This window comes from Lemur catta, chromosome 25 (assembly GCF_020740605.2).
Source record: "Lemur catta isolate mLemCat1 chromosome 25, mLemCat1.pri, whole genome shotgun sequence".
Taxonomy (NCBI): domain Eukaryota; kingdom Metazoa; phylum Chordata; class Mammalia; order Primates; family Lemuridae; genus Lemur; species Lemur catta.
Genome location: NC_059152.1, coordinates 6,375,744 through 6,393,382, shown reverse-complemented (window position 1 = coordinate 6,393,382; position 17,639 = coordinate 6,375,744). Strand labels below are relative to the sequence as shown.

Genomic DNA, 17,639 nt, shown 5'->3' with positions numbered 1-17,639 from the left:
TAAGACTTTTCCTTAGGGGTATATAAAATAATGTTATTTTTAAATCCATGACATGTAAAATTAGTGAAATACAGCATATTTTTAAAATAAAATTTATTAATCGTAAATTTCAAATCTACATCATTACCAGTTTATAGAAGGCTGCATTATAACCTCCCACTATAATTGTGGAATTTTCAGTTTTTGAATTTGTGAAGAATTGAAACTATATGCTTTAAGACTATGTTTTTTAATCTCTTGATGAAGTATTCTTTTTTATCATTATACGATGTCCCTCTTTATTGCTAGTGATGCTCTTTGCCTTGTAATTCTCTATTGATTTATATTTTTTCACCAGCTTTTTAAAAAATGTTTCCCTAGTATATGTTTTCCATCTATTTATTTTTGTGTGGGCTATTTTGGTTTAGACATGTCTTTTGTAAACAGCATTTATCTGAATTTTTATTTTAATATCCATTCTGTTAGATTTTCCTTAATGGTTGTTTTAAATTCTTTTATATTATGATTGTTGACATATTTTGATTTATTGCTACCAACTTAGTATATGCTCAAGTGTGCTTTTTTTTCCCCTTTGCTTTTTTTATTTTTCTTTCCAGTCTCCTACTAGATGAGAAAGTTTTCTTTATTCTCCCCTTTTTGACCCTTTGCTGGACTAGACTTTGTAAATTTTTATTTCCAATTTGTTAGCAGTTACCGTTAAAAAAACATAAGTTTTCTAACAAAGGCTAAAGTCACTTATTATTGTATTTCTCCTCTCAGGCAATCTAAGGCATACTTTGTCCTAATTTCCTTGTTATCTCAAGTTTTAGTCACTGTTACTGGCCTCCAAGTGGAGATTTGTCCAAATTCTTTGTTATGTATGGTCATGAGAAAAGATTTTCAGGATGTACCACGTAAGCCAAGCAAGCAACAGCTTTTTATTGAAAGTAAAATACATTGAGGGGAGGGCGGCATGGAGGAGCGGACAAGTTGGAAAAACAGCAGCTGCAGGGAGGAAGTGGTTATGAGTCTTTTGAAGTCTTACTAATTGAGGTGGGGGATATGCAAGGCTAAGGCATTGGCTTTGACTATTAATAAGAATTTGGGTAATAATTCCTAGAATGGGGTTCCTTCCCATTTTCATACTTTACATGGTTGTTTCAGAACTGGTGATGGTGATATCAAAGGTGGAGAAATTTTGAAACCACAATGTCGATGATATTATAATTAACCCAAGTTCATGTAAGGTAGTAGAGACAGCTGACAAGCCAACTGAAGCTGGTTTTTGCCTGCAGTTATCAGCCCCTCTAGTTATCTTCTGATTGAGGGTTTTCTTTAACACCTGTACCCATTCTGTAAGCACCCCCCCCATCTGGTTCAGCCCTAGATCCTAGTCTCTTACTCTGTCGCCCATTTTTAGGCTCAAAAATCAATGATCACTTAAGAATTCAAGTTTTATTAAGTAACTATACTTAATGAATTTCTCTTTTTACCACTCTTCGTAGACCCTTCTTCTGGATTAACTTTTCTTCTTGCTGATGAACATTCTGTAGTAGTTCTTTCACTGAAGTTTTTCTATTAGGACTTAATTGGCCCAGGAATTATGTAGAAGTGGGTTTTTAAGTTTCCAAACTTAAAGTGTTTTCGAAGTTGTCTCTTTTTTCTTTCTTTCTTAATTATATAAAGATTATGTAAAAGAAGACTGTATGCATGAGAGTTAATTCTTTCCATTTTTTGAGAAAAGAGGCTGGTGAGTAAACCTGTCCCAGAACTCCACTTCACTGCCTGTGTTTTCTAAGACTACTTGTGGTCCTGCTGTTAGTTCAGGTTCTCCAAGAAGCAAATGCCAAGAATGGATTTATTGGGAAAAAACAGGAAAGGAGCCAGAGGAAGCTGGGACAGCTGTTAGACCTGGTGCAGGTCCAACCTCCATGGAAGAGGGGGAAGGAAGGCAGGCTGGGTGAGAAAAGTCTTAGACTGCAGTGCAGTTATAAAAAAGTTTTGGCAAAGCCAATGGGAAGTCCTTGAGCCAGAGTCATTCTTTAGAAGGGTCTTGTGTCTCCTAGAATTTCACCTGCATCAGTGTCTTTGCTGCTCACTCACTAGCCTGAAGCAAACCTGGGCCTGCCTCTGTGCAAATGAAGTGATGGGCTTCAGAGCACAGGAGCCAAGGCCCTCGGGTCAACTTCTTTTTTCTGTAGTTGGAGATCTAAGATGTGCATACTCATGACTGCCATGGAAATGATACATTTTATTTATTCTATTTTTAATAGATACCTTTAACAATATTCATTTATTTAATATCTTTGCCCCTTTTCCAAATAATATAACACCTTCAAGTTATTTGCATTTTATTAACACTATTCCACAAGTTGCTGAACAGTATTTCAGGTCTTTCCTTTTTTTTTCATTTTTGTGAAAGATGAGAGCTAGAATGTCTGTTTAGTTTCATTTTTTTTTTAAGATGGACATCCCAGTTTTCCAATGCCATTCATTGAAAAGACCTTTCTCCTTTGAGTTGTCTTTGATCCTTTGTCAAAAATCAAATACAGCTGACTGTATTTATGTAAATCTACTGGGTACTCTACTCTTTTTCATTGATCTGTGTCTATTCTTTTGCCAGTGCCATGTTGTCATGATTACTATAGCTTTATAGTAACTTTTGAAGTCAGGTGGCGTCAGTCCTCCAACATTGTTCTTCTTCAGTATGGCATTGGCTATTCTAGGTCTTTTCCTTTTCAATATAAACTTTAGAATCAATTGTCAATATCTATAAAATTACTTGCTGGGAATTAGATTGAATTGCATTGAATCAATAGATTAAGTTGGAAAGAATTGACATCTTGCCAATGTTGAGTTTTCCTATCCATGAACATGGAATATCTCTCCATTTATTTGGTGGTTCTTTGATTTCTTTCATCAGAGTTTTATAGTTTTCCTTATGTAGATCTTATACCTGTTGTGTTAGATTTGTACCTGACTATTTTATTATTGGTGCTATTGTAAATTATATATATAGTTTTTAATTTTAAATTATAATTCATATCTGCTATATAGGAAAGCTGTTGAGTTTAATATGTTGAATTGTATCCTGCAAACTTGCTATATTTGTGTATTAGTTTGGGGAGTTATTTCATAGGTTATTTGGCATTTTCTACATAGATATATTAATCTGCAAATAAAGACAGTTTTATTTCTTCCTTTCCAATCTATATACCTTTTATTTCCGTTTTTGTCTTATTGCAATAGCTCTAAGACAAAAATATATGTTGACCATAGTTGTTGTCTGATTTCTGGTTTTAGGAGCTTTTCTTAGTTGTTGATCTTTGGGATCAGCATGGGTCTCAACTTACGTTGTCCCTCAGCACCAGTCAGTGCCTGAAAATGTGTCACTTGCATTTTCAAGCTTCTCTTCCCTCTTTTGTGTGAGCTGATACTTATTCTTGTGTTCAATTACTGTTTTTTTCTAAAAGCATTTGGCTGCTTGAGATCACAATTACCCTGAAGGTGTTAAATACCACAGTTCTTCAGTTTAAGAGAAAAAAAATATCGGTTTATCCTCTTACCATCCTGAATTCCTCTGATTTTCCATTGCCTGGAGCAAAATGGTTGGGATAAGAGTATTCTTTGTGCTTTTTAGAAGACATGGAAGACTTCTCAAAGGCCTTTTAATAATAAGTGAAAGGGGATTTTTTTTCTTCCTTGTTGGAGTAATAAAATTTGTTACACTTCATGTACGTTCCTGTGAGGGATGGAGAAAGGAGATGGAAATGAAGATGATGATTTAGGATTCCAAAAATTGCAGTTACTTGTGGAAGGCTTCAACTGAAAATAGATCTTCCTCTCGAGATTTTAGTTTGTTCTGAAGAATAATAATATTACAAAATCCAACATTGCACAATAAAAAAAAAGCAAAAGCAAGGGAAGATTTATGATGATGATCCTTGGCAGTTCGTTTAGACTGGTATGCTCTCTTGGCCTTGCATTTAATTCCAAGATGCTTTATGTTCTTGGTTCTGCCTATATGGACTGAATTGAGTTTTACACGTGCAATTCTCTTTGTGTATATAAACCCTCATTTAGTACCCAGCCTTTTTGCTGTACTCCCAAAGGACAAGAAAGTAAGAGGAAAAGCTACAGAAGAACCAAAGAGGAAGGCAGACTCCCAGGTCTACTTAGACTTGGGCCGAGACTGAATTGCTGACTTGCCAAAAGGCCAGTCCAACCCATCACAGGTGGGTGTATGAGAAACAACCTCATCAAATCCTTCATGTCTACCCCGCAATACAAACATAACAGTGTCTCACAGTAGCCCGAAGTGCCACGTTGGCAATTGAGCCAGGGAGGGAGGACTTTGGTCCCCTAAGCTTGTTGGCACTAGCATTAGAGAGAGTGTAAATTAATAAATGACCTATTCCTGTCTGCGCAGAGCTTGGGGACCCAAAAGAACATGAGAACAACAACTCAGGTCTGAATTGTGATATTAGCTTTACTGACAACTACAGCTATATTCATGGTAGGAGGAAGGGGAGGTTAAATTAAATGGATTTACCTCTTTCAGCAAGTCTCTTTGCCGAGCTGTTGGTTGCGATATGTCTGTTAACTATGTTCCAGGAAGCTCTGTATATGTGTATGTACAAATGTGCATAAATTATATTTCATGAAATATGAAATAAAGTCATGTGAAGTACAGTCAAGCTAAAGGATATAATTTCTTATTGTACATCTTTTACATGATTCCAGGGGGAAAGCATATATATTTTTTCCTACACAAATGAAGTAAGAAATCCTCTTGGCAGGAGCTGCTGCAAACTTTCTTCTCAGCCAAGGGGGATAAACTGCATAGATGAGTTAGGTAAGGGTGGTTGCTCCACCCTGGCATTGGCTTGCTCTCCCCTGGGAGACTGGACATACTGACATTAGTTTTAATTTATATAAATGCCATGTGTATGCTCATAATTATGTGGGGGTATGGAAATAAGAGAAAGGAATCGCTCTCCTTAACTTCTTTGGGTGAAGAAGTTGTTCCCAGTCTTACTTCGCTCTGAATATACCAGGAAGGCTCACAAAGACTCTTCCCTGCTGGCTGCTACTGTGATAACAGGACTGTCACTTGTAGATCTTACTGTGTCCCTGGCAATCCAATAAAGCCCATTACATTACTTAATCTCGTTTAATCCTCACAAGGATCTAATTAGGTAGGAAATGCTGTCATTCTCCTTTTACAAATGAAGGAACAAAACTCAAAGAAGTTATGTCAACAAAAATCCACTCTGGGTGGCGTGAGAACTAAATCTTGGTCTGATGAGGGTGGGGAACCTGCAGCTTTGGGGCCACATGTGTCCTTCTGGGTCCTTGAGTGCAGCCTTTTGACTGAATCCAAATTTTACAGAGCAAACCCTTTTAATAAAAGGGATGCAGCAGAGAAAGATGAAGCTTTTCTTGCCTCCTTTAGTGCTTAAAATAGAACCATCTTGAAATGAGAAGGTCACAGGTTCCCCACCCCCTGGGCCACTTGTTCAGTAGAGGATCATTCTTTAAGGAAATATTTATCAAACAGCTCTGGGTGCCAGGTGGTGTTTAGGTCCTGGGACTAAAGCAGTGAACATAAAAGGTGAAAATCCCTTATAGAGATTACATTCTAGTGGAGAGAAGACTAACAGTTAACAAGTATACAAGATATCTCATGTTTCTGATAGTGGTGAGTGCTGTGCAAAAAATATAAGGAATATTCAGGGGGTTGCAACTTTGCTCTGGCTTTTCATAAGGATCTCGCCGAGCAAAGATCTGAAGGAGGTGAGAGAGACAGCCACGTGGACCCTGGGGGAAGAGCATTCCAGGCAGATAAAGAACAAGAGTGGCATCATGTCATGCTCTGTGAGGCCAGGTTGAGGAGAGCAAGAAAGCAGTAGGTAAGAGATGTAATATCACTACTCTAGTTGGAGCGAGAAGTCTCTCTGGCGTCAGCTAATAAAAAGTAAAGTAAAACCATGGATGATTCTGCAGATCAGCCCATCTTTAAATTACTCATCCCTGATTGCTTTTATAGACATGTTTTTTCTTCCTTGTAATCAAAGTCATTCCTGGAGCTGTACATCAAAAAGTCGGTTTAGATATGCTTCAGATTGATGAAGAATAAATATTGGGAGAGGTCAGTTTCTGAACATTATCATGAAAAGGTTTACCCTTCTTGAAGCAAATATTTGGTAGCAGAGAAAGTGTTGAGAAGGGTGATCCAGATCCGAGAGCACCAGTGAGCATTTGCTAGCTCATAAACCTGAGGCGGGAAGTGGCAAATGATCAGTTCTGTACCTTGGCTCTTTGATTTGTTAACCCAGTAGAAATGATTTTCAAGAAAGTCATTGACCAGAGGTTGCATTTTGCTTTGTCTTTGTTCTGCCGTGCATAGTGCCTGGCAAATAGTGACTGCCTGCTCCCTGACAAATTAAGGAAAAGCAGTGGTGCCCTCTTCCAGGACTGCAACAAAGTACCCCTAAATTGTTGGGGTTCAGTTCACGGTTTTATGTCATCCTCAACCTGGAGTAAATCCTGTTCATACGTGGGAAATAACTGATGGTAGTAACTGACAATATGCTATTTAAATAGTATTTCATTTGTGGAGAAAGAACATGGTTCCCCATAGAGATCATCACTCGTGGCAAGAAAATACTATTTTAGGATAATGACTAGCACCTCCTTTGGTTGTAATAAAAGCCAAGTTTTGAGTCATTCTTGATGTGCACAGTTCCCAGACACATTTGCCTTAAAAACATGAGAAATTTGAAAGACTATAAAATAGTTCTCAGTTTGTGGTGGGGCCCCTTTGCAAACAAAGGAACCAAAGCTGTCTATATTTACTATCTGTGGAACGTAACTCATAGACTAAAACAATATCCAGTAGAGGTCTTTAAAGCAATATTCTACCCTCTTAAAAATATTTCTAGAATGCCATTTTAAAAGACACACGTAGCCATTATTTCTTTGTACTAACATTGTGTGCATTTATGATTATTAAAATTATTATTTTATTATGGAAAAGATAAAAGATGTGCAAAGATGAACAGTACAACGATCTTCCACACATCCATCTTCCAACTTCAACAATTTGGTTTTATATCTATATCTCTACTGTTTGTTCCTCCCGTATTATTTTTGAAGCAAATCCCCAACAGACATAATTTCATTTATATATATTTTAGTATGTTTCCCTAAAAGATACACTTTTTAAAAGAAAAAAAAGCATAGCCACCATCAATTTCACTCCTAAAAAATAATAATAATGCCCTAATATTGACAAATACCCAGTCACTGTTCAAAGGTCCAATTAGTTTATATATATATGATTTTATTTTGTTAGTTTGTTAGAACAGGATATAGAGAAATTCTGACCATTATAATTACATGGTATCTTTTAAGTTTCTATAATAGGTTTCCCTGCAACACTTTTTCCCCTTTGAAATTTAGTTGAAGAAACTAGGTCATACGTCCTGTAGAGTTTCTCCATAGTTTGGGTTTTCCTGATTCTGTCTTAGTGGTGTAGTTTATGATTCTCTGTCCTGTGTTTTTTGCATATTGGTAGTTAGCTCTAGGTACTTGATCAATTTCAAGTTTGAATTATTTTGGCAAAATTACTTTATAGGTGGAATGGTGTATTCTGCCAAGATGAAGCATGACATCTTTAGTTGTCTGTTTTTGTGATGTTACCAGTCTTTGACAATCAGTGTCTAGATGCATTAATTCATTATGGTTTGTAAAATGGTGACACTTTTTTAAGAAAAAACTTTCCTCATTTTGCATAGAGTTATTCAATGGTATGTTTCCTATACAGGAAATGCATGATTCTTTCTCTTAGTTTACCAATTTTCAAAACGATGAGTTCTATCTCTAGCATCCTCCAACAGTGAACAAATCCTTTTTTTTTCTTAAGCATTGTAATGAGCTGATGGAATTAGACATATCTGATGTGTTTCAGTCCTTTACAGTTACTGTTGTTACTGACATACTGACACATTCCACCTTTTAAGTTCACTTTGAGTTCTTTGGACGTGACCTCCCCTGCTATTTTCTTCAATAAGACACTCCAGGTTCATTTTGTATATTTTTTCTCCATGCCTGAATTGAACCATTTCTCCAAGCTGCTTGAGGGTCTGTTATTTGAAATGGTTTTTGGAGCTCACAATCTAGATTCTCATATTGTTTTTGCAATTAATTAGCGTCGTGACTAGACTTTTCAGTGGACAGGGCTAGAGTGAAAATACATCGTTACTTCATACTAGTACTTGCAGTTCAAATTCAGGGCACCATTCTGTAAGATTCCACATTCTGTGTCCTTTTCCCATGCTGAGAATCTTGATTTGGCAGTCTTTCTGTCAGCATCTCATCTGCCGTTTTATTTATCTTTTTGAAGCTCATTCTCTAGTAGATTTCTTGATAATGGGTTGGTCGTAAGAACAATATTCCTTGAGTTCTTTCATACTGAAAACAGTTTTCCTGTGTCCTTTATATTCATGGACAGTCAGTTTGGTTGGATATTAAATACTCGGCTCGCACTGTCTTTAGTGTCTTAAATATGTCACTCTATTGTCTTCTGACATAGAGTGTTGAGGTCTATATGGATGATGAGACCAAGTTGGTCTCAAACTCCTAGCCTTAAGCCATCCTCCTGCCTCAGTCTCCCTTGGGAGTAGGTGGGATTACAGGCATGAGCCACAACACTTGGCTTATAGTTTCTTGTGTTGGGTGCCTACATCATTGATTTTATACCTTTCTTTTTAATACAGGCATTTTAAAGCTCCAAATTTCTAAGTACTGTGTTATCAGCATCCCACACATTTTGATATTTCATGTCTTCATTTTTACTCAGTTTGAAATATTTTCTTATTTCCTTTAGGATTTCTTTTTTGACCCATGGGTTATTTATCATAGTGTTACTTAATTTCCAAATTGGAGATTTCCTAATTATTATTTTTGTTCTTTCATAATTTAATATCACTATGCTCAGGAAACATACTCGGGATAATTTCAGCCCTTTGAAATTCATTGAGACTTGTTTTGTGACTCAGCATATGATCTATGTTGATTTCATGTGCTCTTGTATATTCTTCCATTGATTGTAATGGTCTATAATGCTAATTAGGTCAATTTATCGATAATATTCGAATCTTCTATATATTTAGTGATAATTTTATCTAGTTCTCTCCATTACGGTGAAAGAGGTATTAAAATGTCCAATTTGATTGTGTTTTTGTCTCTTTTCCTTTGAGTTCTGCATTTTTTGCTTCATGAATTTTCAAACTTCATTAGGTGCATATACATTTAGGATTATTATGTCTTCTTGATGATTTGGATTTTTTATCATGGTGAAATAACACTCTGGTAATGTTCTTTGTCTTGAAGTCTACGTCGATAATAAATAGAACCACGTCAACTTTGCTACAAATAGTGTTTGAAAGGCACATTCTTTTTCCATGGCAATATTCTTCTCATCCTCCTTTTTACATGGAATTAGTTTTACTGAACTTTTCAGAGGGATAGATGCATGAGGATAACTGTTCTAGCTTCACTGATCTAAAGCTTTCTTTTTTGTTGCTTTTTCACAATGGTAAATATATTTTACCTGCATTTTTTATTTCCTTTGTTCTTGAGTTTATCCTGCACAATTTGAATTCTACTCTCAACATTTTTTCTCAATGGAGAGCTTTGCCCTAAAAGGGAGTTTCTGTTGGGGTAGTACTAAGAGGTCATATAGCCTAGACTACTCTCAGCCCTTTCAGAAGTTGCTAGCTCCCGCTTTCTTCTCTTCCACGTGTTAGAGTGTGTAAAACCCCTTCCAGTTTCAGCTGCAGTTCTCAGATTGGCCCTGACACTTTTCAGAAATACCTGTTTGTAATTTGAAGGTTTTTCTGCTCATAGGGGAGTTCTCTTATTGCTTCTCTCTGCTTTGATCCCATTGCAGAGAAGTATATTTGTACCATCTGATGTTTGTAGCAAAAGAAGTGTAGTGCTAACCTTGTCTAGGAAGGGCCATTTGAGAATCCAGATCAGGGGGTTCTTGATTGTTCACTGACATCTGGAGTTGTCTCTTACTGTGATTACTGCATTTTCTTATGATATAACTCCACTTCTTTTCACCACTCGCTTTTCATGGGCCAGGGTCATTTTGAGGGAGTCTCGTAGAATACAGCCTGTGTAGTGAGTAGGGTCCTAGGTAAGATGCCTGTCCTCTTCAGTGATCCTGTATTCTTAGACAGTGGATGGGACCCTCTTAGTTTCAGATTTAGATAAAGGAGATAATTCAGAAAGGATGGAACCTATCCCTACCACCCACCACCCAAATGGGTATCTTTTGTGTTATGTAAGTTTGAATTAGCTGAAGGCTACCTAATGCTGGGTAGGATTATAAAACCAAAAATGCCTCTAATGTACAAGGCACCTTGATAACCTGTAAAAATTATTGCCCTGTTATTTGCTTGGTTATTTTTTGAAGGTGCTTTATTCTACAGAGTGGGGTGATTGAGTGCAGTTGAAACAGCACTCACGATCCTCAGATAATTCTTCTGCTACTAGGGAGGCTGAGGGGAGAAGATGGCTAGAGGCCAGGAGTGTGAGACCAACCTGGGCAACATAGACTTTGTCTCTAAAAAATAAAAATAAATAAATAAATCTAAAACAAAATAAAAAATAAAAGTAAATAAATAAAATAAATTTGTGTAAAACATTCAACAAACACTTTGGAAATTCATTTTCCCCATTGGATTTCAAAACTGTTATTTACGATAATCTCTATTTTAAAGGTGAAGAGGCTGACGCATGATGATGATAAATGGTTTGCTCATATAGCTCATCCCAGAGTCAGGATTCGATGTCTTCTCATTCTAAATCCTATATTCTTTCGTTTATACCATGGAGCCTCATGTTAAAATTTTCAAAATGTTCTGAGACAGTTGAGTGGATGAACCAGCTATCACAGCTTATCTATGGCTACCCAAGTGGACTGGCTTGCTCAGTAACCATTTTATGAAGTACAAAGACCAGAGAGATGATGCAAAAGAATAAATTGGTAGTCAAAGACTTGAGACCTAATTTTAGCCTAACAGGTCCCAAACGCTCTTTAGACATATAAGGAAAATAACCAGTTTTCCCAGGAGGGATCTATGTGTGTACTTTATCAGTTTTAATAAAAAGTGAACCAGATATGTTTTTGACCACTTGTGCTCCCTGCCATCTACTCTCTGGGCAGTCCTAACACCATCCACACATTCTGCCAAACGCATTCTAATGTCATTATCATAGCTAGTCGCAGCCAAATTCTCACATACCATACCCACTTCACAGTCTGACTCTCTCGAGATTAATTGTACCATGTCATTTCTCCAAAGAGGCTAACTAAGGAGAAAAATATAATTCCTGAAATCCACACACTTGGTTAAATCAGCCTTATCATCTTTCCCTAGAACCTAAAAGCTGGTATCTTTGAGAATTTTGCTGTTCAGAGACAGGTGTAAAGGCAAGTTTCAAAACAAATTGGGTTAATCACACATTGGTAACCCATCATCGGGGGTAGCTGTGAATGTTTGTTTTTATGTGTGATGCTCAGTCTCCTTTAGTTTCTGAGCAAACTCACCATAAAGATTTCATTTTTTTAATGCTCATCTTATTTTTCATGGTAGGGATTTGAAATCAGCTACTAGACAAGCCGAATCCACACAGAGATATGTGTAAATATGTGTGTTAGTGTGTGTACATATATACAAATATTTTTAATCACTGGGCAAAATCAACTTGTCTTAGAAATTTATACTTGAGGATAAATGAAACTTGAGTTTTTGTGTAGCAGAAACAATGTTGGCTGTAGGCCAAAGTGAGGGGAAAAAAAAAGACAAGGGGTGTTTATTTGCATGCAACTCCTTTTTGCAGCATCTCTGACCTTACTCTGACTTGTAGCCTAGATTCCTTCGCCATGGCATTATCTACTGTATTAGTTGGGGTTCATTTCAGAGACTAGAAGACTTTTGTTAAGTAAGAAACCTACTGTTTACTAGTTGTATGTTCTTTGTCGAGTAATCCTTTTGAAACTCTTCTGTGCTCCATGCAGCTGTGATACAAAGCAACCTCTGAGTGGGATCTTCTGGAGACTGTGAATGGTCTACTGTCACAGTGCTGGCTGCCATATTGGTCTCTCCTCAGTGATAGCACCAAGCTCTCTGATTGGAGACTGTCAGTGTCTCCTCAGACTTACTTTTTTCCTCCCAGCAATTTAGAAAGACTTACAGTGTATAAGCAATATAATATAAGTATAGAATACATATTAGTTTGAAGACACATAATTGATATTTCATTTGGTTAGAGTTTTGAAAACAGTTGAGGCCCCCCCCCACTTCCAATGTGTACCATCTTGTTAATAAGTTCATTTCTGAAGTATGTCAGGCATGTAGTGATTAATTTTGAAAATGGAATTGGACCAAGTGTAGTTATCAGTATGGAAGATTCTTGTCAGCTGCTACTATCTGCATCCAGAACTCTAGCATGAAACTGTAAGAGAACTGTTGATGCCTGCAAAGTTTGAGTCCACTCGGTCACAATAATTGTGCATGAATGAAATCAGCATTTGGATGGAGAACGAATATCCCATATTGGAAAATAATCATAGCTTTTATGTTTTTTTTTGTATGTGTATGTGTGATTTGACAGCTTTTTGGAGACTGTAGCCTATTTCTTCATGAAACCAAAACTTGGAGAGAAGGAGGTGTCCCCAAATGTTTTCTTCAGTATCTGGCATGAATTCAGCTCTGATTTTAAAGACTTCTGGAAGAAAGAGAACAAACTTATTCTACAAGAGCGGTAGGTATTTTCATTTGCTCAATGGCATTTGAAAGCTGGTATTTTATTAGGTGTGACACCACTGGGGTGGCCAACTTTTGTAGCCTGAATGAAAACTTAGATGGCCTTCAACCTGGAGTAGCAAGTCGAAGAGGGTGCTGACATTTGGCAGAAATTGGTGTTTGAGCAAGAAGAGTCAGCATAGTGATGCTACAGGGAAAAACTGGGTGTGACAGTTTGCCAGGACCACTGTCTGATAAAATAACTTCTGTGATGAAACCGCATAAAATAGACCGTGTAAGAAGGGTGGAACAATCTTTCTGGGATGATAAACCCACTCGTCTCAAAAGATGGATAGAGCTAAAGGCAATGAAGGTAAGAGGAATGGTTCTTGGTTTTGCTCAATCCATGAGGCATTGTCAATTTACTGTTCATATCAAAATTTCACCCAGATGTCACCAAGAAACACAGACGATCAATATTTTTTAAAAGATCTTTCGAGATTCTTGTAGGATTGTGTCACATTTCCTAAAATAAATCTTTTCAGGAATAAAGGGAAATCTCTCCTCTTAAGAGTGTGAAACAAAGTCCCTGTGATTATGAAATTCCATAGAGCTGTATTAAATATTAAGTCATGAAGAAAGCTGGCCCTCTCACGGCAACAAGTAGCTGCATCTAGTGAGGAAATGAACAGGAAACATAATCTTCACTATAAAGTAAACCCAAATACTGAACCGGTAGTATACTTCCTCACATCCCTACCGATGACTTTGCTTTGGATCTTTAGAAAACTTAAGTCCCAGGGAACTTTGTCCATCACTGCCACAAATTGCACTGTTTTCTGCTTATCATCTTCCTTTTGGTCCACTTACAAAGCCACAATCATCCACCTAGTTTTCAGTTGTAAGTCAATTTTGATGCCTCCTCAAATCAGGTGAAATGAATTGCTAACATTTACTGAGCATGTAGACTACACCAGAGTTGTGCTGACTCCTCTAATTAATTACTTAGACTCCATAGGTCTGTCACAGAAGAAATGATGCCTCAGTGACTAGTAGGTAGAAAAAGAGAGTGAGTTTGCACAGAAGGAAAATCCTTTAAACATCCACTCTAAAAGATAATGAGCTTATTCTACCTCCAAATGCATCAGTAGGAGTTAACATAAAATAGAAGATTTTAGTTAAATGTCCACGCAGGTAAGGCACAAGAGATCACTGCTTAAAAATAAGCCTATTTCAATCGTTGTTCTTTTCCTTTGGATTTAGCCATATATTGAGTGATATATATATATATATATATATATATATATATATATATATATTTTTTTTTTACCAAAAGCCTTGTTCAGTTTGGAAAATTGTAAAGAGGAAACATCTTTTTAACCTTAGCACATCACACAGAACTTCATTTCATGCCCCTCCCTGGGTCTCCATGTGCCTCCTTTCATCTCTAATCTAAACTTGTTCCCCTGGAAAAGGGTTAAAACTCATTTACAACAAGGTTCAAAACAGAAAAAGGAGGAGCTCACTTTGCACGATTATTTGCATCGTATCTGGGATGAGAGTGCTCAATGAGAGTGGCCATGGTGCAGTTTAGGCACCAAAAAGATGGGATGGATGACCTGTCGCTTTGGAGTAGTTGCTCTGATGCTGCCGGGTAAGCAAGTACATCGCAGGGGGAGAAGAATGTCTTGGTCCTGCCTTGGTGCAGCTTGTGGAGGTCCCAGGACAAGCACATGGGTGAATGCCCTCCTCGTAGCTCTCTTCCACGGCACGCCAGAACATAAGCTGGTGGGATGCCCCCTCAGAGAACACGTTGAGACTAATTCCGATGCACAGCTCTCTGAGCATCCTCGTGGTCCCATCTAGCCTGTGTTCCACGAGATACAGTTGCATTTCTAGGCAACATTATCACCAGTCCGCTGTTTGATGGCATTGTGTGCATCTGACATGCCCAGAATGAGCTTTTCTTCACTCTCTATCTCCAAAAACCAGATTCTTTTTTATAATACTTTGTCCTGTGCTTGTCATGCCTTAGACATATGCTATGGGTTTTGGGACTGGTGACCTTACCTTCATTTTGGCAGTGCTATGAATTAGCGGATTATGAGTGCTCTTCACTGCAGACTTCTCATTGTTCTAAATCATTTGGCTTTTCATAAAGGGCTAAGGGGGGACCCAGGGCAGGTGAGAGAGCACAGCTTTGCCCTTTGACTTCTGAAATCTGTTATACCTCTTGGTAAATGATTACCAGGCTGCTCTGAAAAGCAAGACCACTGGTCCAAATTCCTTGTAGAACACTTTTGTCCCTTTCCTTAGTGCAGAACCAGCACATAATTTCTGGGAAACAGTATACAATGAACATACGGGTCCCTTGTACAAAATTAACAATTTCAACATGACGAAGCAATAAATCAAGAGTTCCTTTGAGAGCGGCACCCTGTATAACCGCCCAAATGCATGTCCATGCAGCTGACCCTGCCTTAGTGTAAGCTTTATATCGTATTTTCTGTAGTTAAATAGAAGAGTATTTCAGCAAAAAGTCAATTATCCTTCAAAAGTTATAGTTTCCTTACCTGCAAAATGGAAATAGTAATACCCATCTTGCAGTGCTATTGTATAGACTAAATGAGAGAATGTATTAAATATTCAAAGTATATAGCACAGTGTCTACATTCTCAATGCTCAATGGCTGTTTTAATTTAGTTTAAAAAAATGGCATCCCAGTGATGCCTCCCTACAAGGTGGATGTGTTGCTAAGACACGTTAAGCATCTTAAGAACATAGTCTGTAAATACAAAGAAATATTGTGATTCAGTTACCTTCTTGGTTAGGTAAAATGTCTTGGTTCTGAGTCCAAAAAATGAACTTTTATTTACACTATGGATTCCTGTTTTGATGCTTAAGAAGCTGACCCATTGGTTTTGTCATGAGTCAGGAAAAGTGTTTTTCCATCTATTTGGAACTAGGTGTACACAATTGTTGCTAAGAATCCTACTCTAAAAAAAAAAATCTAGACTTGTCATCACTGAGCAACACAAAACACAGGAAAAATAATTTTTAAGAAAATTCTCAATTTGTGCTCACCAGAACATGTGGAGTGTAAACTAACACTTTACTCTGCCAAGCATCTCCCAGAAGATCCACAGAGCCACAGCTGTAACGTGTAAGGAAATGGGCGATCCTCATCTTTTATCTTCAGGGACACTAGCATTAGTATCACCTGGTCACTAATGAGGCCCTGTGGAGCTAGAACCAGAAGAGCTGTGTTAATTAGAAGAAAGAGGTACAAATTGACGGAGAATGTGTATCCTTTTGACCCTGATTAAGGGGCTATGATATGGGTCTTGAAAGAAGAGGATGAGATTCCTAGGACAACTTCACTTTGCACTTTTGCTCTATTTTTTTTTTCTGAGACAAGAGTCTCATTCCATCACCCTAGGTATAGAGTGCAGTGGCGTCATCATAGCTCACCGCAACCTCAAACTCCTGGTCAAGTGATCCTCCTGCCTCAGCCTCCCAAGTAGCTGGGACTACAGGTGTGCACCACCACACCTGGCTAATTTTTTTCTATTTTTGGTAGAGACAGGGTCTCACTTTTGTTCAGTACTTTTGCTCTAAGTTGAAATCAGTTTTTAGGCAGAGTGTGCGACTATATAACTATGTGAAGCTATTTGTGATTATTCACTCCTTACACTCTGCATTTTGCTAGGCACTGAGACATTCGAGTTTCTTAGATGAGGGTCTCATCGTCTTTGAATGAGCAGTGTATCACTGGTGTGGTCTAACATGCACGGGGAAAAAATGAGGAGGGGGCATTCATTCTGCCCAGAGGAATTGAAACGTGGAGCCTGGAGCAAGCGTAGGGTTTTCTCGGGCAGTCTGGGAGGTAAGGGCATCTTGGGCAACAGAATCTGGCTCTGGCAGCTGGGCCCCAAACCTCATAATGTGTAATGTGGCCTTTCATGATTTCATTTTTGGTCAGCTTAAGACATTTTAATTTAATAAATCAGTTGTGACATTAGTAAGGGTTATGTTTAAAGTGTTGTCTAACTTAATTTACTGGTTTATTTTACTTTGAGACAGGTAGTCTTTGATGAACCAAGAGAGAGGATAGAGCTACTCCTCTAATTGCACAAGCATGTAGCAATCAAGTGTGCTTTCAGCCCAGCTGAAATCTGTAATTAGAGAGTGATTTGAATGTTTGTCCTTAGAAGGTTATGCATTACATCGGAGAGCACCTCATGCCGTGGTAACATTCCCATTTCCATCATTTGTATTCAAGAGAGCTGTATGTTCAGATTTATGTACGATATTATTGGAATAAGCTTAAGAAGGAAGAGACCACTTTCAAAGTGATTGATGATATATCTGAAGAATGAAGATAAGGAAAAGTTTATTCTTACATAATAACATTGGATACCGAAGCAAAATCCCGTCTTGGACTGCTATTTAGCGCTGTTGGATTGCAGCAATAAATGAATTTGGCCAACCATTTACCCTTTCACTCAGGCATCAATTTCTAGAGAAATGACCCATACAGAAATCCTCTTCCCAGTGCTAGCTCTCCATAACTGAAGCTTCGGCAGGACAATTGGTAAACTAGACAGTCAAAATAGTGGCTAATGGAGGCCGGGAATGTGTGGGGAATCGGATCTACATTCATGGATAGGAGAATGAAGATGCATTAAGTCATAACAGGCGATTCATTCAACAATTATTTATGCCCTGCTGTGTGCCAGGCAGCATTCCTGCCCATGTGGGTCTTACCCTCTCATGAGAGAAACAGACGGTGAAAAGTAAGCACATCTAAATTGCAAGTTGAAATTAGTGCTGTGAGGA

General features: G+C 37.8%; 1 protein-coding gene across 1 annotated transcript in view; it reads left to right on the top strand.

Moving 5' to 3' along the window:
* The window catches only part of FMN2 (formin 2), a 222,729-nt gene that overhangs the window by 181,434 nt on the left and 23,656 nt on the right, over nt 1-17,639 (top strand). The window contains 1 exon segment of the mRNA XM_045536998.1: nt 12,670-12,819. Within this exon segment, the coding sequence (XP_045392954.1) occupies nt 12,670-12,819 (150 nt within the window).